This window comes from Astyanax mexicanus, chromosome 19 (assembly GCF_023375975.1).
Source record: "Astyanax mexicanus isolate ESR-SI-001 chromosome 19, AstMex3_surface, whole genome shotgun sequence".
NCBI lineage: Eukaryota > Metazoa > Chordata > Actinopteri > Characiformes > Acestrorhamphidae > Astyanax > Astyanax mexicanus.
The window spans coordinates 32647501-32663607 of record NC_064426.1 but is presented as its reverse complement, the minus strand read 5'-3'; the positions used below and the strand labels follow the sequence as shown (position 1 = coordinate 32663607).

The window sequence follows — 16107 nt, the reverse complement described above, 5'->3', positions numbered from 1 at the left end:
TATTACACACAGAGTGATCTATTTTTTTATTGTTGATTTATTGTTGATGTTGATGTTATTTAAGATCAATTGGTACTTTTGGTAGTGCACGCTTCCTCCAGTCTCTGGAACATTGCTATCTAAATATAATACAAAATGTACTGATGATGGTTAGGGAAGCATGCCATTTTAATGCCATCATGACACAGTAGCTTGTGAAATCGTTCTGTGGCCCCACAAGGAATTGTTCTTTTAAAATCTTAAAATTACTTAAAATTACTTATATTGCACTCCTCAGCATTTTCCCTTTTAACAGTTCATTGTAAGCCACCTCCTTAGGGATTCCAACCCCCAGCTAAAGCATGAGAGGAAGTAGCTTCATGGAAACTACTGTGAATCTGTCATGTTGTTGTCTTGTCCATCTCCACTGATTCAGTGTGGCTTTCCCTCAACTGCAATCCATTTGTGCGGAAGAACCAGCGCTAGACTTAGATAATGTTAATTACACCCTTCAATTATACATTTAGCAGTCATCATCAGCAGAACATGATCATTAGTCTAGCTTAAGAATGGCTGAAGGAAACATTTTCAATTTGTCTTATGAAGATCCAGGAAACATGACCAAGCTATTGACAGTAGATTATCAGTAGAGGGTGTTTGTATATTTTTGCCTAGATGAGCAACCACCTTTTAACCACCTTGACCATCTGAAACCAGATACTGTATGTATGTCTTAAGCTTAAAAAAATAAATGCCACTTTAATGCAGTAGTTCACATTCAAAGAAAAAAAACAATACAAAACAGAGTTACAATGTAGTAAGATTTTAATGAATTTACAACAGATATACAGTGAAACTGGCGTTATGTATACTTCCCACTCTTGATACACATTTGTTGTACAACAAACTTCAACCAGTGGTGTACGTTAAGAAAAACATGGTCAGCAGCAGTGGTGTGTAAATGTTGTAATACTTTAAGTTATAGTTCATCCTCATAATTCATCCACAAATGGTGTGTTTACTAGGTGTCCTCTACTCGCCATTGTCTTCTTGCTGCTGACAAACTTCTTTGCAGCCTAAAGGGAAAAGAGAAAAAAAAAAAGAATGGAGAGTCAATTGATGAGATAGTAGATTAAATGTGGAAATGACCTTGCCTGCGTTAATACCATAATATATACACACTGTACTATATACACTCTACCAGAGCTCTTCAAATCTGGATCTTGGATCCAGTTTCAAGTCCTCAACTTGCCCTGGTAATCTTCAGCAGTTGTGACACCAAGTGGCCAAACAATTACATGAACCGTTACCTTAATTTTCAGCTAAGACCAAATCCAGGATTGGAAACTGGATTCAAGGTCCATATTTGAAGACCTGGGCTATAAGCTTATATGAATAGTGTGGGTTTGGCACGTTTGTCTGCAAAATATGAATGTGTTAACTTATTTTGTACAAAGAGGGACTGTTAAAAATGTTACTACTTTGACATAGATCACTGCAAGTTTTCCAGCGGCAGGTGCAACATTATTTGCCATTTCTTTCTGATGATGTTCCAGACAAACATAGTTCGGCACAGAATGCTTACAAAGTGGGCTGAGTTCAATTTTTATTTATTTATTTTTTTTAGAGCGTAAAACTAACCATCCTTGGGGACACAGAACCGTTCAACGAGAGGCTTTAATGACGTATAAGTCTGTAGATTGGCTAGCTGGGCCAAGCTAACGCCACAGCTGCAATGTGGGAAAAGGCCTGTAAATGTGCTAGTAAAAAAGTGTGCTAGTGCTGCAGTAGTGATGTAGGATGAGGAACACTAGGGAGTATGCTCTATTTCACAAGTTAGCAATGACACCAACTGTTGCTTTATTTGAATTATTACAAGTAACTGGTTTAACCTGTCATCATCTATATGGAATGGTGCACCACAGCTTTAGTTACCATTTGGCCCTACAATAAATAAAATCTTACTTTATTACTAGTCATATTTACATTATAATAATAATAAAGCCATACGTTTTTTAAATCAAAATAGATAACAGAAAATTCACATACATTGGCAACATCACTGGATGTCACAGAGTCAATGGCCTTGGCCACATCATCTGGGGAGCTGTAAGCACCGCTGGCCAGAGCTTGAGCTCCAATCTCCTCCAGCAGTCCTTCTGAACCCTCCAAAACCATGAGGTACTCAGTCTTCAGCTGGCTCCTACAATCAAACCAGACAACAAAGGGAATATTATTTAGCCGGCCTTTTCTCCCACAAACAAGCTATTCATTCCAACAGCTTTTCTTCAGCTCTACTGTAAATTATGCAGTAGTTCACCAGCCGACGCACATTTGCAACCCAACTTGGAGTTTATTCAACACGCTCTACTGTGCGTTATAAAAATCTGAGACACAAAAAAATAATATTAAATATTTGTTAAGTATTTCATTTGTTTAAACCTTATACACATAAAAAATATGCTACTGATAAAAAAAAAAAAACTGAAAATAATGCAAAAATAAGCATTTTCACTATTTTAGACTTAACACATTCAACCTATTTTGCCACTGTCCATGATACAATAACATACCAAAATTCCCCCTAAAGGGAACAACTGGAAATGCCCACATCTTTAAAAAGTGTGAGCGAGTCGAAACCTGGCGAGATTGTGAATTGAATAGCAAGGTGAAGTAAAATATAATTTAAGCAACGCCTAAAAAAAGGCATTACCACCCACAGTAGACAGCACAGCCTGTGGTAATGATTGTGACAGGCAAAATCTGGCTAGAATTGTCCATGTGTTCAGAAATAAGCAACTCTGAGAGAAACTGAGAGACGCCACACAAGGTGTCACATGTACCACAGATTAATGTTGTGTATTTTATCTTCCATGGGATGTGGCAAAAGTCATGAAACAGAACAAAAGGTCCAGAAAGTAAAAATGAGAAAGGTCTAGTACAGTAAATTAACACTGAATCAAAAATAACGTTACTCACTTTGCTCTGATGAGGTCCTGTTCAGAAACTCCTTTAGCCACAGCGCTCACCTGGGCCATGGCAGCTTTGATGACCTATTTATTAGATTAGATTGAATGATAAGGATCATTACAAACATTATTACAATACAATTGATAATGATTGACAAGCAAATCATTATGCATTACTTAACATTAGGCTTTATTATATTTTATAAAGGAAAAAAAAATTGTATTTATTATCATAAATGTAACTATTATCATGAGATAGCCAAGCATGTTTAATATATCTCTCTGGCTTAACTCCTCTTCCTCCACACAACTCTTACCTCCTTTGCGGAGCCAGCCTGAGCGATGGTGTACAGTCCAAACAGGCCAGAGTCTGAGTATGAGATGTTGAAAGCTGAGGCCTTGAAAAGAAATAGAGCGCTACGATTAATTAGTGCAACGTAAACCCTTACATTCTCTGGATTCTAATCTGAAAACAGTCTGTGTATCACTACATCACTGTGTCACTGACATCAAAGGGTTGCGTGGTTGCCTTGGCGATGCCCTGGCTGAGTTTGCTGGAGATGCTGGAGCCTCTCTTAACCTGAGGGCCAACTCCCAAAAGCTGCTGAAGCACACTAAAGGCGTTGGCTTCTGCTGTGCCGCTCGCAGCCCCCTCACAGGCCAGCAGTGTGTGCGTCAGCGAGTCTCCATTCTGAACCCGCAGCTCACCTACACAGACACACACACACACACAACACAGACACACACAGGTTACTGAACCACCTTGTTGGATAAACAACTGAGTTATTACAAATTACAGTCCGCTCAACCCAGCAGGTAAGCGGCCTTAATTTAACTTTGAGAAAATAATGCACAATTCTAATATTTCGCATTTTTAACCAAATGTGTAAAATATACAAGTATAAGAATTGTACAAAGAAAGGCATGTCATGTTGTAAATGGCGAGTAATTACTTTTTACTAAATAACTAATTTACTTCAGGTGCTTATTAATTTAACTGCACTGCTTAACAAGTTAGGAGCCGGTGTTCTCCAGAAATATTATCTAGCACAATTAGAATACTGTTTGAGTCCTGCAAAGCAAAAACAAACAATGAACACTGACTCTGTTTATAGGACTTTATTGTATTATTATTTATTTTATTAATAGAGTCTATTAGTGTCAATGTTGGTCAGTATTATAAGTCAGAGAAATTTGTCATTTTCCACCAGAAGAGTACACAGTGTCAAGTTTTCAAAATAAATAAATAAATAAATGTATCTGGCCCCCTTAAAGGAGAATTATGGATTATATTTTATGTAGTAACTCATAACATGATCAAGATGCATGTATTCACTGATCAGCTACAGAGTAATACTCGGCTTTGCTTGCCACTGTGTGTCAATCTGGCAACCTGTGTGAGCTTTGCATCTGGGGAGGAGCGGTAACCATGTAAGCATTTAACACATTGCACACATTTATTACTGACTGTTCCTTTAACAATTGAATGTATACAATACAGCCTGTTCCCTGAAAGGAGTTTTACATCCCTGTCCTAAATAACAACGCAGCGTCAGCAAGCACAAAGTCAGAGTTTTATGTAAGGTAGCCTCACCTCCATGGTAAATAGCCTTGTCTCCTGAAGCTCCTGCCCCTTTATGAACGTCAAAGAACTGCTGTGCCACTTGCTTTAAAGCAGAATGGCTTACTCCTGTAAGAATAGAACAAGAAAAGAGAAACAGGAAGAGATGAAATTGTAGAAGGATAGAAAACCTATAGCCTTCTCACTGTATCGACATTAAGACCAACGCTGCACCACTGCTCCGGAAATATGACATCTAATACTCATACCCCACATTCACATTCAGAACAAGCCATATGCTCACGTACATTTATGCAAACTCATTGACTTTCCCTTTTAGGAAGGGGGAGGGGATATAAACTGAATGTCAGAGTCAATTGCCTTTTCCACACCATCTGGGGAACTATGTATAAACTATATGTTATGGACAATTTAAACTAACATAAGATTACAGAATTGAGAAAAGGGAAGCCAAAAGGAGTTGCAGTTCCTTTCATTTTCCCATATTAGGAAATTCTTTATAGAAATGTTTCAAGCTGTATAAAATAGAGTTATTGTGTGTAAAACATGCCTTTTTCTATGGATTTTTATGACAGCAATGAAAGCTAAGCATTCATCTTCAAATTACAAGCAGGAGGCAATCATCAGGGACCAAACACTAAGCGCTATTACAGAGCTAGTAGAGCACAAATGATGCAGAATTTTTAGACTGTACTCATTTATAATAGATGTAGTGTCCCAAAATGACATTTTGGGCATGACCTTACCCTGGATTCCACAGCAACTATTCCTGTTATTTTATGTTATCATAAAAAAACTTGGTTTCTGGATGTATTTTTTTAGCTATGGTAGTATGTAGAAACCAAAATTTTATAAAAAAAATAAATAAAAATAATAAGAGACTACATAAAAATACCAAATTGAAAACCTCTGGAATATAATCAAGAGGAAGATAGATGATCATAAGTCATCAAACCAAGCAGAACTGCACCAGGAGTGGAATAAAGTTATCCAACAGCAGTGTGTAAGACTGGTGGAGGACAACATGCCAAGATTCATGAGAACTGTGATTAAAAAACAGGGTTATTCCACCAACTATTGATTTCTGAACTCCTAAAACGAATATGAACTTGTTTTCTTTGCATATATTTGAGGTTTGAAAGCTCTGCATCTTTTTATTATTAAATTAAATAAATGCTCTAAATGAAAATATTTTGGAGATATGTCTGTAGTTTAAAGAATGAAACAACATGTTCATTTTGCTCAATCATATACCTATAAATAGCAAAACATTTACATTTGATGTCACATATTGATAATACATTGCAAATTTAAAAAAGTGCTATATCAGTTAATTATTGTGCCCCATCCCTCATATATAAGGGGTGGGACACAATAATGAACTGATATAACACTTTTTAATTTGCACTATATTAATTTGCAATATATATATATATATATATATATATATATATATATATATATATATATATATATATATATATATATATATATATATATATATACACGTTATTATAGTAATATATAAATAAATAAAGAAACAAATACCCACCTAATCCAACTACAGCCATTCTTGAACTTGTGTAATTGTTCGCAACAAATTCTTGCATCTGCAATCAAATATAGAAAGGGGAAATCAGCTCAGATTGCCATACATTCCACAAACATTATTTTAAATTATACCTAATAGATATATCATATGGATATCTGTAAGTACTGGTACACCTCCTCATGATTTTTTTTTTCTTCTGAAATCAGTAATATTATTAGGAGTATGCTGTATAAAACTGAAGCAGTCAGTTTCAAGACTTAATTCTGATTTATTCTTTTGTCAATAACTGTGTTGTTCATAGTCTCTGTTTGCACTTGGTCACTTCCGGTGTCTAGTATATGAATTGTATCCTGATATGATTGCAACCACATACATTTATGTGCTCTGTGTGCGACAGAATATGCAAATTCTGAAAGTTTGGTCGTACTGGTAGGGTTTGTGTTGTTAAATGCATCTTGAAGAGACAGATGCATTGACACTGCAACAGTGTAACCAAATATGTCCCTCCAAAAAGTTTGAGACAGTCAAAACTCCTCCCACTGCAACTGAAACAAGAGTAACACTCACAGTAAATGTGCAAATTCCATAGCACACAGCAATTGGATTTAAATCTGACTAATCAGAGACACATTTGTCTATAAAGTGTAAATACATGTGGCTAAAAGCGCATTAGGACACAATCCAAATACTAGTCACATGACGTAAGAAGTGTAAAAGGCGTGAAAGCGTATACATATGATTGCTGGTTCGAATCCTGTTTACGTATCTTGCCATCAGCTGCCAGAACACTGAGAGGGCACAATCTTTCTCTCTCTGGGTGGGTAGATGGCGCGCTTTTCCCACATCTCTCTAAAGGATGATGTCGCTCAGAACAAGGCCTCTGTGAGCTGACGTATCAGAACCGAGTCGCTGCTCTTTGCCTCCGAGTGCACTGTGATGCTACTCAGCAATGCTACATTAGTAGCTAAAAAAGAGGCGGAGTCTGACTTCACATGTATGGAAGGACTGGTGTGTTGGGGCATTACTAGCGATAGGGGGAGTCCTAATGAGTGGGTTGGGTAATCGGCCTTGTAAATTGGGGAGAAAATAGGATACAAATAATAAAAAAAAATATGTTTATAATACTTATAATCTAGAAAGTTCCTGGAAAAATATATTATTTGCTCCTTTTTTCTTTGTCTTTAAACTTTTTTACAAAATGCTCACTTTTGGCTAATCAAACACTATGACGTTTCCTGAACTACATTAGATTTTCTTATTAAAAAATTAGGATGCAAACCTTTCTGATACAATTAGCAACTTTATCAATATTTCTTTAAAACTTACATTGTCTCTGCTGATCTTCCCAACCCTGAAGTCTGGGCAGTAGAGGGAGTTGGCCAGGGCATTTTTATATGCAGCTTGGTGCAGGTTCTCAAGAACACCTAGAAAAGCACAAACGCAACATTGTAACTCCTTCTCTTTAACCAAATCCACATGTTCAAACAGACACGTATTTTATCACTTACTTGTTTGGGCACACTGAGCAGCCAGGGCCTTGTCTATCTTAACTCTGGAAGTAAGCTCAGACACTTCCCATGGCCTGAAATCAGTAGCTGTCGTCAAATTGGCCAGGTATTCTATAACGTGGTCACTGTGACGGAGACAGACACAATAAAAAACAACAAATCAAAACTGTAGCATTATCATTGGCTTCTGTGTGTATATATATATATATATATATATATATATATATATATATATATATATATATATATATATATATATATATATATATATATATATATATATACACTGCTCAAAAAAATAAAGGGAACACTCAAATAACACAATATAACTCCAAGTAAATCAAACTTCTGTGAAATTAAACTGTCCACTTAGGAAGCAACACTGATTGACAATCAATTTCACCTGCTGTTGTGCAAATGGAATAGACAACAGGTGGAAATTATTGGCAATTAGCAAGACACACTCAATAAAGGAGTGGTTCTGCAGGTGGGGACCACAGACCACTTCTCAGAACCTATGCTGTCTGGCTGATGTTTTGGTCAGTTTTGAATGTTGGTGGTGCTTTCACACTCGTGGTAGCATGAGACGGACTCTACAACCCACACAAGTGGCTCAGGTAGTGCAGCTCATCCAGGATGGCACATCAATGCGAGCTGTGGCAAGAAGGTTTGCTGTGTCTGTCAGCGTAGTGTCCAGAGGCTGGAGGCGCTACCAGGGGACAGGCCAGTACACCAGGAGACGTGGAGGAGGCCGTAGGAGGGCAACAACCCAGCAGCAGGACCGCTACCTCCGCCTTTGTGCAAGAAGGAACAGGAGGAGCACTGCCAGAGCCCTGCAAAATGACCTCCAGCAGGCCACAAATGTGCATGTGTCTGCACAAACGGTTAGAAACCGACTCCATGAGGATGGTATGAGGGCCCGACGTCCACAGATGGGGGTTGTGCTCACAGCCCAACACCGTGCAGGACGCTTGGCATTTGCCAGAGAACACCAGGATTGGCAAATTCGCCACTGGCGCCTTGTGCTCTTCACAGATGAAAGCAGGTTCACACTGAGCACATGACAGACGTGACAGAGTCTGGAGACGCCGTGGAGAGCGGTCTGCTGCCTGCAGCATGACCGGTTTGGCAGTGGGTCAGTAATGGTGTGGGGTGGCATTTCTTTGGAGGGCCGCACAGCCCTCCATGTGCTCACCAGAGGTAGCCTGACTGCCATTAGGTACCGAGATGAGATCCTCAGACCCCTTGTGAGACCATATGCTGGTGCGGTTGGCCCTGGGTTCCTCCTAATGCAGGACAATGCTAGACCTCATGTGGCTGGAGTGTGTCAGCAGTTCCTGCAAGATGAAGGCATTGAAGCTATGGACTGGCCCGCCCGTTCCCCAGACCTGAATCCGATTGAGCACATCTGGGACATCATGTCTCGCTCCATCCACCAACGTCACGTTGCACCACAGACTGTCCAGGAGTTGGCGGATGCTTTAGTCCAGGTCTGGGAGGAGATACCTCAGGAGACCATCCGCCACCTCATCAGGAGCATGCCCAGGCGTTGTAGGGAGGTCATACAGGCACGTGGAGGCCACACACAATACTGAGCCTCATTTTGACTTGTTTTAAGGACATTACATTAAAGTTGGATCAGCCTGTAGTGTGTTTTTTCACTTTAATTTTGTGTGTGGCTCCAAATCCAAGCCTCCATTGGTTAATAAATTTGATTTCCATTGATGATTTTTGTGTGATTTTGTTGTCAGCACATTCAACTTTGTACAGAACAAAGTATTCAATGAGAATATTTCATTCATTCAGATCTAGGATGTGTTATTTGAGTGTTCCCTTTATTGTTTTGAGCAGTGTATATAAACAAACATGATCTTACAAAACTTTTTTTTTTTTTTTTTTTTTTTTTACTTCTATTATTTTTGTACTTAACCTCTTCTATTATTTGCACTTCAATATTGTAAGTCGCTTTGGACAAAAGCGTCTGCCAAATGTAATGTAAAAAACTGCTTCAGAACAACAGCTACTGGTTCATTTTAAATTATGTAAGTTTATAAATCTACCCAATGATTATCATTTTTTAAAAGATAAAGATAAATGTTGTCTTTAAATAGGTCTATTTTCAGTGTAATTAAGTTTATTTTTGCTTAATTGTTTATGTTTGCAGTTTATATGCATGAACTAAATATTCTGCACTTTGGTAATGTGGTAGAGTTTTGTTGTTACTTTTCTTCTATGTTACATTCTTTATTCTGCTACATAATATTTATACAAAATCAGTCACATTTTTGTGTATCTAATTCATGTTCATTTAATTGCAGTAGTTATACTAAATAATTTATTTAATAATAAGTAATGTAATATTATTTTAGGGACATACATCACCCTGCCCCAGTCATTGCTGTATATGGTAGGTGTATCTACTGTCAGAGAACAATAAACGTGAAATACAACACTGTGTCCAGGGTCAAAAAGATACTTACAAATCATCCCTCAGAAAGTCCAAAGAATAGACCATGTGCTCCCTTGTTGATGTTACACTGCAATCCAAAAAGAGACAGTAATTAAGTAACATCCGCATGTCTTACAGTATTTTTATGTCTAAATTATCTACTATTTATGTGCAGCCCAAGCTGATTGTCTAGAAGGTCTTATGAAAAAATAGGATCAGTGAACCAACCTCAAAGTGCTTCCTAAAGCTTCCAACCCTCGGCTGATCTTGAATGCAGACACTCCTTTAGTGGTCTGAAAACAGAAGAGTGATAAGATTTAGCTTGTGTTTTTTTTAATATAATTTTTAAAAATAGATCCACACAGATTATTAGCGTTTTAAAACCTCAGTACCTCATTGAGAGATCACAAAAACCTCTTCCAGTCCAGGAACCGTTCTAATCTACACTATACGGATAATATATTGGGACACACCACAATCACTAAAATCAGGATTTATCAAAAAATGAAGGACAAAGCCACAAAGTCTGCCTTTACAAACATTAGTAATTAAATGTGTTTTTTTTTTAAGAGCTCACTGAATGCAAGCTTAACTGTAACTGTATTAGGAACTAAAATAATCCACCCACAAAGTTACAGAGTGGATTCATTATGTGACTGCTCTTGGAGCTGCACATTTGACATATATTTTAATGCATTATTAATGACTATCATATCGTATCATAACAGGTTCTATATGTATAATGTCTGGATTTCCAAATACATTTGTCCAAAAATATATTTGTTTAATAACACTGCAAATTTAGGTAACTCTCTCCCAAAAGACATTTTATTCTAAAATGGTCCAGAAGGACCACAATTCAAATTTAGCCTCTCATGCTTCAAAAAAAATAAAAATAAATAAAAATCATAGAACTCCATGGCTACTAGCTGTTCAGTTTCAAATCTGAAGATTAATTACTGATTTCAGACTAAACTGTTATTACCTTTTCTCTGTTCACAGCTGCTGAACACTGAAGAAGCAATCTCTTTAATCTGTCTCATCTTCACACTACCAATCAAAGAGACCCATTAAATGGAAGCAACTGTTTTAACCTCACCAAATTGCCTGCCAAGCGCAGTAAGTGAGTGACGCCAAGGTTCCCCACAGGTTCATAGCGACTGCCAGCTTTCACAAACACTCCAATTTTGGAGACGGGAGAGAAAGTCTCAAGGGAAGCAACGACAAGACCACTGGGAAGCTTAGAGACCTATAATATAAAAGTCACAGAATTATCATTAAGAACACGATTATTATGTAAAATATATTTACATTATCAACAGGAAAGGGATCAAGAGGACAATATTGGAAATATATATATTGTTTTAAGCTAAGCTTTTAAGTTAGTGAATGTGGCAAATGGAGACAAATAGATTCACATAGATTCTGGTAATGCTATCCCTTTATAAAATGCTACTGCACTAAAAAACAAATCTGCCCACGGCTGTAACAGAGTTCCAGCGTCGAGAAGGCCCAAGTGTTCAGGAAAGGGTGTAGGGATTCAGGAGCTAGGCTAAATAAGGGGGGTTAAGACTAAGCCAAAATTAGTCTAAGCAGGGAGAGGTTCAAACTGGTTAAAAGTGAAATAAAACTGAGAACATTTTTGATAATAGGAAAAAAGCTCACTGTTAAACAGAAATGACCAAATGTTTTTTGCCAGAATACCAATGAAGCCAAAATTTGGCTAGTCCACGTAAGATTAAACAAAAGCAATAAAGCTAATAAATGTAGCAAATACAAGCAATAATACAGAATTGGGGGATAATAGATTTTGATAAGGTCTCATAAAATAAGTGGCAGACCTGGACATTCTCTGCAGAGCGTGCGATGACTTTAGATGGCTTGGGAGAACCCAGTGGCTCTGTTAGAGGGGAAATCCGTGTTGCAGCATAGCACCGCCTCTGTGAAAAACAATGACACATAAGACATTAATCAAACATCAGTCAATATTAATAATGCTGAGCTCTTAGCGACCAGTTTTTTTTCATCTGCACTGATGACCAGATGCCTAGATTTGGCTAATATTTTAAACCGATACTTGTTGATGTATTTACTATATGCTGGAAAATGACCAAGCGACAACGCGGTGCTACTATAATTGGCAAACCTGACCAAAGATGTAAAAACTAATTTCTCAGGAGACACCTTTCACTTTACAGTTGGTCAGTAAGTTCTGTATCTGTATCAGCATATAGAAAACCTAACTACATGTGTAATATCAGTTATCGGACCGTAGTTCCCGCAGAAATCAGTACATTTCTATTTTTCAAGGCTATAAAATGTTCTCCTAAGGCCAAACCACCCATGTAAATATTTAGCTTTATATCTGCCTGAGATATATCTATTAATTAAATATTATGAGGACACACTTCTTATACTGGAATTATGTAGTCATACACTGCCATATCACCATCTGGATTTAACTAAGTAAATTATCTGGGTTTGCTTCAGTTGGTCTGTAGGTCTAGGTTTAGCAACAGTATGTGCTGAAAGAATGAGGTCAGCTGACTACCTGAATATACTGAATAAACATTATTTTTTCAATGGATTTTTTTTCTTTCCTGATGGCACGGCCATATTCCAAGATGACAATGCCAGGATTCATCATGCTGGAATTGTGAAATAGTGGTTCAGGAAGCATGAGATCATCATTTTCACACATGATTTGTTTACCACAGAGTCCAGACCTTAACCTCATTGAGAATGTTTCAGATGTGCTGCTCAGAAAAGCTTTGTGCAGCAACGCAAGATCTTGATGAAAAATTAATGAAACACTGGATTGAAATAAATCTTGAGACATTGCAGAAGCTTATCGAAACAATGCCATAGTGAATGCGTCCCGTGATCAATGCTAAAGGCGGTCCAACGAAATAGTGTGGGACCTTTTTTTTTTTTTTTTGCCAAGTAGTGTATAAAACCTTTATGTTTAATATCAAATATCGGCCCATATTTCTTATAGAAACCAGTACATTCTAATTGTATAGGCTTAAATTCCTGCTGTGGCAAAACAAACCCTGTAAATATTTGGCTAGTCTACATATCTGCCTGAGACATATCTATTAATTGAATATTATGAGGACACACTGGAATTATAGGCTAAACGCTGCCACTATGATCAGGAGATCATAGTGGCAGCGTTCGAATCCTGTTCATGTAGCCTGCCATCGGCTGCCAGAGCCCCGAGAGAGCACATTTGGCCTTGTTCTCTCTGGGTGGGTAGATGGCGCTCTCTCACCACATCACTCCAAAGGGTGATGTCGATCAGCACAAGGCGTCTGTGAGCTGATGTATCGGAACCGAGTCGCTGCACTTTCCTCCGAGCACTGTGATGTTATTCGCGATCATAGAGCTGGGCGATTAATCGATTTTATCAATTAATTCGAATTTACAGATAAGGACGATGTTTTTATGAAAATCGATTTTCTCTTGAGTTTTAATTTTCACCACCGACGCTCCCCTGAGCTTAGCCCCGCCCCTCTCTCCCGCGCACAGTCACGCAGTCTCAGTCAGTCACTCACCTCATTCACCACGTAGCCTGTCACTCACCTCATCCACAGTGTCTCCCTCTTTGTAAAAAGCTATTTTGTCTATAATAGGTTTGAAAATAAAGAAAACTTAAGAAAGCTAAAAAAAAATAATAAAATAAAAAACTGCTCTTATAACATTTAACAACACAGCATAAAACTGATTTATGTAATTTACGTAAAAATAAAGTTATTTTGAGACGTGACTGCCTATTTAAAAAGCAACAGAAGTTGTTCATTTGTTGAAGTTTATTTGTATAATTTCTAACATATTTAGAGTGTTTTTACTCACTTTTTTCTCGCTCACAATGTTAATCCTTTTCAGCTTCAAAAACATGTATTATGCAAATTAGGCGATGTCGTCATTTAGCGACTTCTAGACTTTTAGGAGATATTAGTAGGGGCAAAAAAACGATTTATATCGAAAATCTGATTTTTTTTTTTTTTTTAAATATCGCCCAGCTCTACTACATCAACAGCAGTTCGAAAAGAGGTGGTGACTGACTTTACATGTATTGGAGGAGGCATGTGCCAGTCTTCACCCTCCTGGTGTTGGGGCATCACTAGTGTGATAGGGGGAGTCCTAATGAGTGGGTTGGGTAATTGTCCATGTAAATTGGGGAGAAAATGGGGGGAATAATTTAGAAATTAAAAACAAAATGGAATAATGTAACTGGTCATATCTTCAACTAAACAGGGTGTATCATAAACATTTAACAGAAACCCTTTTTTTTTTTTTTTTTTTACAGTTGTCTATGTTAGTAGTAAAGTTTAGCTGACAACAACTAAAGTTCAGTGCAGAGTCCTGTGTGTGAACCATATGACTGACGTTACTAGCTATATTTCTTTGGTTATTTTTTTTATAATTAAGAAAATAAACTAGCTAGTTACCTAGGATAGAAAATGTACTGTGTAACATATTAGGTCATAAGGTCATATTAGGGCTACACAGCTAACTAACTTATCTGTTAACCTAGTTAAGCTAACGTTATTTCCCAAGCAGCAACACAATGACCTTCAGCCAATGGAAACTGACATTTCAGTGCTCTTGAGAGTAAATCCCAACACCTAGCTCTCTCTCACTCCATTCATTCTCATTATATAGTATCAATAAATATATTCCAAACGACCCCTGTGTTTTGTTGTTAATGTTAAGTGCCGTTATATTGGGCTAGCTAGCTGGTAACTCAGTAGCGCTAAGCTACAGTAGCTATAAGAGGTAACGTTAGCTAGGTTATGTTCGCTAGTGTAGATTAGCCTGTTAGCTTGGTGCTAACGGAATAATAACACAATGACAACCCAACTACAGTTCCCCCTGCAGTGTTATAAATGTAAAAGGAGGCCGGGCTATAACAGCATATAAACAGAAAATGTGACTATAACGTACAGAGAGATGATTGAGGCTCTGGATTCCTCTCATGACTCCGGTCCCTTCTAGCTTCAGCCACCGGGCGCAGGCGGACATGGACGGGCAGACTGACCGTGTGGAGGCGCTGCTTCATCAGTTCCGCGATGACGTCTGCACAGGCTTTTACTGAGGACTACTGCAGTACAGCATACAGGTACATCTAAAAAAAACATAGAATATAATTTAAAATTTACTTTATTTAAGTAATTCAGCTCAAAATGTAGATTACACAGGAAGTGATCTATTTTAAGGGTTTATTTATTTTAATGTTGATGATTATGACTTGCAGCCAATGAAAACCCCAAAATCAGTGTCTCAGAAATGTTTTATATTATATAAGACCAATTGGTACTTTTGGCAGTGTGGGCAGTGTGCCAAGTCCTGCTGAAAAATGAAATCCGCATCTTCATAAAAGTTGTAAGAAGAGGAAAGCATGAAGTGCTGTAAGACTTTTGCGGAAAAACACTGCACTGACTTTGGACTTGATATAACACAGTGAATGTGTAATATAACACCAGCAGATGACATGCCTCTCCAAACCATCACTGACCATCAGTCAATTTTACATTTCATTTGTAAATCAAGGGAGCAGAGTCTGGAGGAAGAGTGGAGAGACACACAGTCTAAGCTGCTTGAGGTCTAGTGTGAAGTTTCCACAATCAGTGATGGTTTGGGTATGGAGATGCGAATTTCATTTTCCAGCAGGACTTGACACACTGGCCACACTGCCAAAAGTACCAATTGGTCTTATATAATATTCAAATTTTAAATACTCTGCTGCCTTGTCCCACATTCCATAGTATAGTTTATATTTTGGGTTAAAAGAATAGGACACCCGTTCCATCAAAATGTTTTCCATTAAAAAGTTTTTCCATATAGTTAAAGAAGGTGGCTGTGTCTCTTTCCATGAAAGTAAAATAGTTTTTTTGCCTATTAATGCAGAAGATAAAATCATTTTAGCTACTACTTTGCTAAGTTTACATACAGAGGTGTCACCTAATATCATTAGTCTTGGAGAAAGTGATATTTTAACATTTGTGATTTTTGATAAATGTTCAACAATACTTATAGCTATGCAACATTTCTTATACTTCTGT

At 37.6% G+C, this 16107-nt stretch overlaps 1 protein-coding gene across 1 annotated transcript; it reads right to left on the bottom strand.

Moving 5' to 3' along the window:
- Window positions 1-786: 786 nt before the first annotated feature.
- Window positions 787-15111, bottom strand: LOC103022177 (cytochrome b-c1 complex subunit 2, mitochondrial). Its single transcript, XM_022673133.2, has 14 exons — window positions 14990-15111; window positions 11881-11979; window positions 11139-11288; window positions 10268-10332; window positions 10071-10127; window positions 7591-7715; window positions 7409-7506; window positions 6083-6140; window positions 4543-4638; window positions 3457-3656; window positions 3266-3346; window positions 2959-3032; window positions 2029-2182; window positions 787-1055 (listed from the first exon to the last, which is right to left on the bottom strand). The coding sequence occupies exons 1-14, from the start codon at window positions 15065-15067 to the stop codon at window positions 972-974; spliced, it is 1419 nt and encodes a 472-aa protein (XP_022528854.1). The 5' UTR covers window positions 15068-15111; the 3' UTR covers window positions 787-971.
- Between the last annotated feature and the right edge of the window lie 996 nt (window positions 15112-16107).

Bases quoted from the DNA above. Each gene is read 5' to 3' on its own strand.
- LOC103022177 (XM_022673133.2), bottom strand. From the start codon at position 15,067: ATGTCCGCCTGCGCCCGGTGGCTGAAGCTAGAAGGGACCGGAGTCATG. The intron at 4,639-6,082 runs GTGGGTATTTGT...CTATTCTTACAG, and splicing joins AATGGCTGTAGTTGGATTAG to GAGTAAGCCATTCTGCTTTA. The intron at 1,056-2,028 runs GTATGTGAATTT...TTTTCCCTTTAG, and splicing joins CATCCAGTGATGTTGCCAAT to GCTGCAAAGAAGTTTGTCAG.